The sequence below is a fragment of the Pavona decussata genome, unplaced genomic scaffold (genome assembly GCF_977016875.1).
Source record: "Pavona decussata unplaced genomic scaffold, jaPavDecu1.1 SCAFFOLD_279, whole genome shotgun sequence".
Classification (NCBI taxonomy): Eukaryota; Metazoa; Cnidaria; class Anthozoa; order Scleractinia; family Agariciidae; genus Pavona; species Pavona decussata.
The window spans coordinates 16,963-28,037 of record NW_028145680.1 but is presented as its reverse complement, the minus strand read 5'-3'; the positions used below and the strand labels follow the sequence as shown (position 1 = coordinate 28,037).

The 11,075-nt window shown below is 41.0% G+C and overlaps 1 protein-coding gene across 1 annotated transcript; it reads left to right on the top strand.

Moving 5' to 3' along the window:
- Positions 1-8,457: 8,457 nt before the first annotated feature.
- Positions 8,458-10,272, top strand: LOC146455379 (uncharacterized). Its single transcript, XM_085094384.1, has one exon. The coding sequence runs from the start codon at positions 8,524-8,526 to the stop codon at positions 9,454-9,456; it is 933 nt and encodes a 310-aa protein (XP_084950510.1). The 5' UTR covers positions 8,458-8,523; the 3' UTR covers positions 9,457-10,272.
- Positions 10,273-11,075: the final 803 nt, after the last annotated feature.

The window sequence follows — 11,075 nt, the reverse complement described above, 5'->3', positions numbered from 1 at the left end:
AGCCCAGGGTGAGGGCTTACTGCTGGGGGGTAGCTCTTGGTTGTGTGTCAAAAGCTCCGGGGTGGGGAGGGGAGGGTATTGTAGCCTTCAGCTTGGTCCAATTTGCTGTTTTTCTTAAACCAGGGTGACTTAATTCTAATGCCCTTTGACCTCCCCCATAGAGACACAGGCTGTTGACAATCAATTGCATCAAGCTGACACAAAGCCTGGAGTGTGGCCTAAATGCAGGTGAGTGACTTGCAAGTTTGTGTGAAAAGCAGAGGAGTGGGGAGGGAAGTGTTGTGAGACTCAGTTAGGGTGAACTTTCTGTCTCTGCGTAGGTTAAGTGCAGGTATGTTTTTGAAAATCCAGGTAGATATTAGCAGTCAATTTAAGTGGGCTTGTCCCAAGTTGAGCTGCTACATGCGAGACTTAGTACATTTTGCCTGCAAACTCAATTTTTGCCTTCCAGAGAGCTATTTGCCTGTGATATCTGTGCGAATTTGCAAAAACGTGCCTGCTAGAACTGGGCCTGACGCTGGGCACCGCCCAGCTTCAGGCCTCTGTGGTTCTCCAAACTTGAGGGGGCTTGCCGTCAAGGACCAGTCTGTGAGCTAGCCCAGGGTGAGGGCTTACTGCTGGGGGGTAGCTCTTGGTTGTGTGTCAAAAGCTCCGGGGTGGGGAGGGGAGGGTATTGTAGCCTTCAGCTTGGTCCAATTTGCTGTTTTTCTTAAACCAGGGTGACTTAATTCTAATGCCCTTTGACCTCCCCCATAGAGACACAGGCTGTTGACAATCAATTGCATCAAGCTGACACAAAGCCTGGAGTGTGGCCTAAATGCAGGTGAGTGACTTGCAAGTTTGTGTGAAAAGCAGAGGGGTGGGGAGGGAAGTGTTGTGAGACTCAGTTAGGGTGAACTTTCTGTCTCTGCGTAGGTTAAGTGCAGGTATGTTTTTGAAAATCCAGGTAGATATTAGCAGTCAATTTAAGTGGGCTTGTCCCAAGTTGAGCTGCTACATGCGAGACTTAGTACATTTTGCCTGCAAACTCAATTTTTGCCTTCCAGAGAGCTATTTGCCTGTGATATCTGTGCGAATTTGCAAAAACGTGCCTGCTAGAACTGGGCCTGACGCTGGGCACCGCCCAGCTTCAGGCCTCTGTGGTTCTCCAAACTTGAGGGGGCTTGCCGTCAAGGACCAGTCTGTGAGCTAGCCCAGGGTGAGGGCTTACTGCTGGGGGGTAGCTCTTGGTTGTGTGTCAAAAGCTCCGGGGTGGGGAGGGGAGGGTATTGTAGCCTTCAGCTTGGTCCAATTTGCTGTTTTTCTTAAACCAGGGTGACTTAATTCTAATGCCCTTTGACCTCCCCCATAGAGACACAGGCTGTTGACAATCAATTGCATCAAGCTGACACAAAGCCTGGAGTGTGGCCTAAATGCAGGTGAGTGACTTGCAAGTTTGTGTGAAAAGCAGAGGGGTGGGGAGGGAAGTGTTGTGAGACTCAGTTAGGGTGAACTTTCTGTCTCTGCGTAGGTTAAGTGCAGGTATGTTTTTGAAAATCCAGGTAGATATTAGCAGTCAATTTAAGTGGGCTTGTCCCAAGTTGAGCTGCTACATGTGAGACTTAGTACATTTTGCCTGCAAACTCAATTTTTGCCTTCCAGAGAGCTATTTGCCTGTGATAATTATTAGCAGTCAATTTAAGTGGGCTTGTCCCAAGTTGAGCTGCTACATGCGAGACTTAGTACATTTTGCCTGCAAACTCAATTTTTGCCTTCCAGAGAGCTATTTGCCTGTGATATCTGTGCGAATTTGCAAAAACGTGCCTGCTAGAACTGGGCCTGAAGCTGGGCACCGCCCAGCTTCAGGCCTCTGTGGTTCTCCAAACTTGAGGGGGCTTGCCGTCAAGGACCAGTCTGTGAGCTAGCCCAGGGTGAGGGCTTACTGCTGGGGGGTAGCTCTTGGTTGTGTGTCAAAAGCTCCGGGGTGGGGAGGGGAGGGTATTGTAGCCTTCAGCTTGGTCCAATTTGCTGTTTTTCTTAAACCAGGGTGACTTAATTCTAATGCCCTTTGACCTCCCCCATAGAGACACAGGCTGTTGACAATCAATTGCATCAAGCTGACACAAAGCCTGGAGTGTGGCCTAAATGCAGGTGAGTGACTTGCAAGTTTGTGTGAAAAGCAGAGGGGTGGGGGGGGAAGTGTTGTGAGACTCAGTTAGGGTGAACTTTCTGTCTCTGCGTAGGTTAAGTGCAGGTATGTTTTTGAAAATCCAGGTAGATATTAGCAGTCAATTTAAGTGGGCTTGTCCCAAGTTGAGCTGCTACATGCGAGACTTAGTACATTTTGCCTGCAAACTCAATTTTTGCCTTCCAGAGAGCTATTTGCCTGTGATATCTGTGCGAATTTGCAAAAACGTGCCTGCTAGAACTGGGCCTGAAGCTGGGCACCGCCCAGCTTCAGGCCTCTGTGGTTCTCCAAACTTGAGGGGGCTTGCCGTCAAGGACCAGTCTGTGAGCTAGCCCAGGGTGAGGGCTTACTGCTGGGGGGTAGCTCTTGGTTGTGTGTCAAAAGCTCCGGGGTGGGGAGGGGAGGGTATTGTAGCCTTCAGCTTGGTCCAATTTGCTGTTTTTCTTAAACCAGGGTGACTTAATTCTAATGCCCTTTGACCTCCCCCATAGAGACACAGGCTGTTGACAATCAATTGCATCAAGCTGACACAAAGCCTGGAGTGTGGCCTAAATGCAGGTGAGTGACTTGCAAGTTTGTGTGAAAAGCAGAGGGGTGGGGAGGGAAGTGTTGTGAGACTCAGTTAGGGTGAACTTTCTGTCTCTGCGTAGGTTAAGTGCAGGTATGTTTTTGAAAATCCAGGTAGATATTAGCAGTCAATTTAAGTGGGCTTGTCCCAAGTTGAGCTGCTACATGCGAGACTAAGTACATTTTGCCTGCAAACCTCAATTTTTGCCTTCCAGAGAGCTATTTGCCTGTGATAATTATTAGCAGTCAATTTAAGTGGGCTTATGCCAAGTTGAGCTGCTACATGCGAGACTTAGTACATTTTGCCTGCAAACTCAATTTTTGCCTTCCAGGGAGCTGTTTGGTGATGATAATTTTTTAGCAATTAATGTAAGTGAGTTTGTTCAGACTTGACCTGCTACATGCTAAGATGTAGTAAATATATTTTGGCTGCAAACTTAATTTTTTCTTTGCAGGGAGGTGTTTGCCTATGATACCTTGTAAGTTAAAAAGAAAAAATTGTGTACTCCAGTTCGGGACGTTGAACGTTGAACTGGATTTTTCATCGCGGAATTAACTGAGTCGATTTGAAATTGGACACAATAAAGATTACTATAATATTGCTGAGGAGCTATTTTACTTTTTAATTATTTTTTGGTTAATTGACAGAAAATAAGTATAATATTTTCTTAATATTTTTTTTATTTTACTGATTCTTGGTTTAATTTATCTTGTTCTTACTTTGTTTTGTTTTTGTCCTCTAGGGGAATTTCTATAAACCAGCGTTGATGTTGGAAAGTTGAGATATTGGAGGCTTTACGGAACCTTACCTAAGTAGATAAACTACCATGTAGTTTTTGTTTAAACTCACTTAAAGTCCATGGCTACCATGAAATAATTTCTCGCTAAATGTAATTACTCTGTCATTTCCTAGCATAATCACCCCTCCCAGTAATGTGGGGTATTTTTCATTTTCTCTTTTGCTCATCGCAAATGCTTTACGCTGTTATCAGCTGATGTATACAAAACCACATTATATAACAAATTAAATAATTGCGTTTTCTAATGAAAAAGCCGAAAATCTCACATCCAAACAGGAGAATAATTGTTTGAAATGGCATGCGAACTTTTTTCCTGGCACCTATGAGCAGATCCGTTGGGAGAAAAATCCCACCATGTGGATTCACAGAATGACAAATGGCTGTTGGATGGTCACACTTGGAAATGAGTGGTGAGATAAGCTGGGACGCAAATGATGTCTTCATGGCTAAAACTTGTCGTTCCTTGTTGGTTAATTATTCAATTTACGTTAGATGTACACGGCTGAGAATTGAATGCTGATGATTATATTAAGAAAGGTCGGCAAACCGAGATGAAAGCGTTTTTTTCTTGGTTCATAAAGAGAAACTCCCTACAAGACATAAAGTCCTCTAACCTAAGGGCTCAATCGCTCTTGTTTGTTTTGCAACAGTTCGATCGTCAAAATCAATCGAACGCAGTTGTTTTATCAACCTCGATTTATTCCGATTAATGAAGCGTTCGGTTTCGTTTGAGTAGTTTTTTCGGGTCTAGAAAGACAGGACATCAAAGGAAGCATAATAAGTTTTAATCAATACGGCCAACTCCTTTTATTGTGGACACCCTCGGGACCATAAGTTAGTGTTCTAAATAGCGACTGTCCGTAATAGCGGGAATTTATTTCTTTGAAACGTCTATAATTTATTTTCGCCTTGGACCTTGCTGCTGTTCGTGTTGTCAGGGTGTTGACTGTAGTTGTGAATATTAAACGCTCAAGTGGGAGCAAAATACATGGTGTCTCTCTAGAGCTACCTTCTTGTCAAACCTTTCTCTTTACGCAGAATGAATGATAAATACGCGAAAGACGCGTTAGTTTAGCCACTCTAGTTTTTATTTAATAGTCAAATACAAGAGATAGGTTTCTGAAACGGAACACTCTTTTCTGTTTATAGGAATGTATTTCATTAGAATTTCGAAGCTGAGATTTTTGGGGGAATTTAAGAATATTTTAAAAAATAAACCCGAGCCCGAGATTTGAAAAGAATGTAATTTTGTGTTGAAAATTTGTAAATACAATACAGTTATATGTTTTAACAAAACAGGATAAAATGATTCCTTTCTCTAAACGGCAAAACTAGCCAACTGATAAACTGAATGTCACACGCTAAAATCTGAGAATACTCACAAGAATATTTTAAGCCTAACATCGGCAGAAAAAGAAGAGTATTCAGTCTGGGCCGGAAAAAATAACATTGTTATGAAAAGAAAAGAGTGTATTGCGATTCACTTAAAAAGAAGAGTTTGCCTTTGTTGCTGGATTTCCCACTCAGCATCGTTATAGTTCCACAGAAGTTCCGTATTCTTTGTAATATCACGAAGGGTAACAAAGAAAACACGGGGATGGTCTGTGTTCTTAATTGATACGAAGGGCTTCACATTGGCATTCTGCCTTGAGTCCTTGGGGTAGCGCCCTAAATTAGTAGATTTTGGGGGTAACCTTCAAAAGGATCTATCTTGATAAAAACAAAGAAAGAAAGCATTAAAACGGTAGACTGGTATTGTTGTGCAACTTGTCAGAAAATTGTATACCATAATGGAGTCCAGCTGTGGGATTAAAAATTGAGTTGAAAATAGGAGATATCAAGTTGTAAGTAGTTTTTCTTAACCTCAGTTTAGTGTTTTTTGTAAGTATACATTTCAGTATTGTATTTTGTTGTGTCGTACTGTACCGCTCCATATTTGTCAATAAAACAGTAGAAACATTCTGAAAGTGCCCATTGGTGACCAACATTTGTGTGGCTTCCCTTCCAAGAAAAGACATACGACAATTTGACGAAGGAAAGTTGTTTTCCTAGGAAGGTGACTCCCTGTAACTGACTAACTGACTTCAACTGTGATCACAGTCACAGCTGGTTCGACTACAAATAGAAGGTCTCATTTGTATTTACGATAATTCTCAATGAAAACGAGAAATATGCTAAGGCCAGTGGCACGTAAAAGGTGAACAAATGAGAAGACTACGGTAGTTTTGAAGTTTTACATGTCCCGAAGTACTGTTCAGAAAAAAAAAACGTGTGTTCGTTGAAAATATATCCTCAATTTATTGTTGGAACTGTGTGACGTGTATCCCGAATGGGAAGCGGATAAATTTACGATAAAATTGAATTCCACGAAACTGTGTTGGAAAATAATTTTAAGGCCATTAATTTATTTCTACACTGAAGATAAGATTATGCCCATTAGACAAAGAAAGTTACTCTTTCACTCATAACTAATGGCCAAAATACTCTGGATAAAAGGTAGCCCAATTTAGGACTGCAAAACTGGCAGCATTGAGATACTGTTATACTTGCCTTATAAAAACCTGTCTTCTTCATCAGGTATTTAGTCTGGCCATGCAGACTGTCATCTTCAGTCCACACAGGCACCGCAGCGCAATACTCTCGGAATATGTCTTCTGTTGGTACAAACCTGTGTTCGTTTCCTTTCGCAACAGCAAAAGTAATAAATCGTTTTAGAAAAGGACATTTTGCCCCGCGCTTCTTCTTGAGAATTAGTTGCTTCACGCTAGCAAATTAAGGCACTTTTACTGAACAGTACACGCGCTCGACGTAAGCTCACAATACGCTGATTATTAGCTAAAGCGCTTTAGCTTTTGAAACATCGCTATGCCGCATGGAATTTGAGGTTAGCAGCATATGGCATAACTGAAAATCTTGTGATATACTTACTTGCTTACAACAATCCGTCAGGGACGTTGGACTCGCTATATAAAAAGTAAAGTGATTGTGTTGAACTAATCAGACTTCGACACACTGAAACTCTTCATTACGGTAGAACGTTATTCCAAATTATATTTTCCCCATGAAGATTATTGTACCCTGCGGGGACGGCGGGTCAGGGTATGCTGGGGAGGGGGGGGGGGTAGCCCCCCTCTACCTATTACGAATACAGCAATTTATTTTGTTTTAGTATGGGGAACATACGAAGAATAAAAGAGAAAGAAGATGCTCCCAAGAAAACGGCGCGCTCATTCACGTTATGAAGTGGGCACTAGTGAGCCACATCATCCGAGCACAGCTCTTGACTACTACCAAGGACTATACTTTGGAGCATAAGATTGCTTAACATCTGCTATAAAGGAGCGCTTCAACCAGCCAGCATTTCTTGTTTACAAGAAGCGCAAGTGACGCGCGACGCGAAAACTTTGAATGTACACGAACGAGATTTCATTGGCTAAGTAACAAAAGTCTGTAATCTAATACACGTTAATCCTGCTACCAGTTTCACAGGAGAGCGTTTTCAACCGCTAGATGAGTGGAAAACCTGGCTTCTTTCTCAAATGTGTCGAGCACGATTTAATAATCTGTCCATCCTAAACACTCACAAGACAAGACTGGATGGCATTTGCCTGGTACCGGTTGCCAATGTTTTTGTATCATAAAATGACAATCGCAAGAGAAATTTCGGGAAATTCACGGTGGCGGATTTTCATTAACTATTGTGTTAAGAAATAAGATTGCCGTTGCTACACTGAGCTACCGACTCATGGAGCAAAACTTGTAATAATATGTTGTAAAAGACCATTTTATAGTTGTTAAAACATTTAGTTACTTTTATTGACTCCGTCAGATTGTTGTCATTTTTGAGCAAGGGACCGGATCGTGTCTCTTGACATTTTTGACTGAATAGTAAACTACTTCTGTTAACGTTAATTTGATTCATGCTCGCAAGTTATTTTCATTAGAAAAGACGTAGAATACATAAAAGTATATCCGCTAGATGAAAGTAGTGTTTGAATCGTACTTGCTTTATTTCGTGACGAGGATTTACAAAGCTACGACCTTATACAAAAACTGTCGGAAACTTTTTGGCAGAAAATATCTCATAGAAAATGTTGAAAAACCATTTCCGAGCCTCTCGATTTCAGAATTTTCTGGGGGAGGATGACTCGCGAACCCGGCGCTCGTTTTCAAGCCCCCCAGTTGAAAATAGGCTCCACCGTCCCCTGCCCTGTTCTACCAAAATAATGCAATCAGATACGATTGTTTTGAAAACGTTTAGTGGGTGCAAAGTTCCACAGGCTCGGACCAGTTAATTACAATTCGCGGAAAAAAAAAAAGACGGAAGCAGCAGAGCGTGGCTTGGAAACACGCAAAAATCAAATTGTCATCAGAAGCTCTATCCAATAGTTCAACGAGATGTTATATAACTGAAACCTAACCTAGTGATAAACAGATCTTAGGCCAGTATAGAGTCCTAGTTTTTTGGCTCCTTTCCTCCAGCAATCACTCGAACATTCGCGAAAAGTAAAACAAATATACCCTCTTCATTGTATCTCAAGTGGTCTGGTTGCCCGATAATTGAGCAATTATCTATGATGTCTGCACCAGATGGCATGCAGTTCTACAAAAACACCCCCTGTCGTGCTGTTGTACACAAAAACTTCCTTCCGAATTATCCTTAATGTCTGAGAATGGCACTTGTTTTACTTCGTAATAAATTAAGGTACATGGTCTAATTATCAATTTATTGTATGCACGTTCCTTGCGTAATAAATGAATAAGTAAAAGGAGAAAAATAGACGGGACTACAGTGTAATTACTGCATCTGCAGCAGTGATTGCAATTGCGAAATCTTAATCTCTTCTAGAACGCTCCTGTAACTTACCAGTTTCACGTCACAAGAAGCTTCTCGTATCTTCCAGCTAAAATAAATACGCTTGCCAAAGGATAAATATAACGGGTTTCTTTATATAATTAGATATTGAAACACATTATATTCACAGAGATATGTTCCCAAGAACAATTACCTTGCAGCTGGATTTTGATAAATCGCTCAAGACACCCAAAGTCAGTTCCCAAGACGCGTATTACTGCACGAGGCTTAGAACACACCACTTGGGTATATACTGCGCCAACGAAGAAAACATTCATTGTTTTCTGTACGATGAAACCATCGGTACCACTGGACCAAACGAGGTGATATCTTTAATGGATTATTTGCTCATTCAACTTGAAAATAAGCTTGGAAAGCATGACCATTTAATTATTTGGTGTGATAATGCTCCTGGACAATTCAAGGAATGCTTCCTGTTTTTCTACCTGGACCATGTAGTAAGAAGGGGACAATTTCTAAGAGCTGACTTGAAATTTTTGCTTGAGGGCCACACTTACTCCGTTTGCGATAGACGATTTGGAAATATACAAACGCTCTTCCAAAAGCACGAAGTTATTGACACCCCGCTAAAATGGGCAACAGTTTTGGAACAAGAAAAACTATCCGGCGTCACAGTGCATTGCGTTACCCTAGACATGATAAAGGACTACAAATCTTTCCTTCGACTACAGTACGTAAGCCGTAACGAGGACTTAGAAGGGGAAAGGTTTGAGGTCAAAAACATCGCCTGGCTCAATTTCGGATATGGAGAACGAGTCAATGAAGAGGGGGAGCTTCAGCTGGTCCATCATCCTGATAACGTCTTCATTAGATTCAAAATAAATCCTAAACAATTACCGCGGAAAGTTTCCTTTATAAAGAAGAAACAAGCTACTGAGCTAAGACCAGAACTTCTCACTAATTTACGACAAGAAAGGAGGCCGGTACGCGAGGACGTTAAACGATCTTGTGTTAAATTAGCACAGAAATACTTATCTGAACATGCTGTTCGATTTTATGAATCACTGCCTTCTACTGATGATGAAAATGATAACGCCGCACAGTGAAAATAATGAAGAAATAAATAGGATTTTAGTATTCACTAGCTCGAAACGAAATGTCGAAAAGACGTTATGACAACTGAGTTGGTGCTGCAGCAAGAAGGACTTTAAGTAAAGTTGTACTAATGTTGTATTAGATGCAGTTTTCACATTCACTGCATGAGTTTAATAAATATAAGTAATTTCCACTGAATGTCGTTTACTTAAATATAAGGGGGTGGGGGCGTATAACAATAGCACATTTTAACAAATGGTATTTTTTTCGAACAAGTTTTTACAGGGGCACCCAACGGATCGTTTCGGTACTGATTGTCTGTTCGGAAGGCCCTTAATCCCCTACAATTTTCTAAAAATAATTTTCGCCTTGAACTTTCGTGATATGGGAAATTTAAGGCCTGGTGTTTTCGGATTGATAAAATGTCGTTTCGGGTACCGAGTAAAGGTCAGCTAAGATTTTCGGAAAGGAAATAAGACCTAATTTTTTTGGGAAATGGACAAAAATGCCCTAGTAATTTCGAAAAGACTCAAGTTCCCCTAGAATGACCGAACAGATAAAAATATTATAGCGCAGCTTTAAATGAATCTACAGAGCTTTAAAGGCACTCCAGATAGCCTAAAAAAAGCGTTTCAAATGATCTGAGAGAAAACTCTCATTGGGTGCCATTGTTTTTACCATACTACTAATTGATTCATGGCGCTGATGGTCACAGCCCTTGTTCAGTGTTGACTAAGTGTAATTATGCCCTGTAAGTCGTGTTTTATTTGAACGCTCAGAGGCAATGCAAGGCATTGACCTCGGATGAATAATTAACACTACAGATCACGGCCCAAGTAACCAAATTAGTGTTACTTTAGTGTTTGGCATAGCGTCTGATATCAATCCTTAAGGCAGCTGAAATCGTTGTTTCTTAGAGAGTAATCAGATGTTTTACCAAACAATGTCTCTAACTGTCTCATAAACATCAGTTGAGCTTTATGCAAAGAGTTAACAAAGGACTCTACCTACAAATTGATATATTTTAATATAGGACTTAATATGCAATTTAGATCTAATACAATGAAATGAATTTTTGCTTTTGTTATTCAATGAAGATTTGAAACTCAATTCGCTACAGATCGGTGACGTGCATGACTGTGGCGTAACATCTTTTAGCCTTCTTTTCAGGAATAAAGTTGTTAAGTTCGCGCGCCGAGCCCTTCACACTTCGCGCGCCGAGCCCTTCACACTCAGGCCTGTGAGTAAGGCTGAACTTAATAATACGGATGACTTAATAGATTTAATGGTATCACTACCTTGAAGTTCCGTGTGTTTTTGGTGATTCGATTGCGCGATTTCCAGCAATCGTTCGGGTGCATATATAGCGTGCCTATTGTTGAAAGTTTAATTAGGCTTTCACTGTTTTTTTTTTTTTTTTTTTTTTTTTTTTTTTTTTTTTACACTTCGACACGAAGTCACACGGAAGAACAGAAACGACGCAGAGTGTCTGGCTTGGCTGTATTCCATATTCAGGCGTACCCGGAGATCCATGAACTTATATGGTAATACAGTTTCCACCTGAATCACCGGAACTTATTATAGACGCTGAGAAATGTGTAACAAACGTACGCTTTGTGGTTTGAAAATA

Bases quoted from the DNA above. Each gene is read 5' to 3' on its own strand.
- LOC146455379 (XM_085094384.1), top strand. From the start codon at position 8,524: ATGTTCCCAAGAACAATTACCTTGCAGCTGGATTTTGATAAATCGCTC.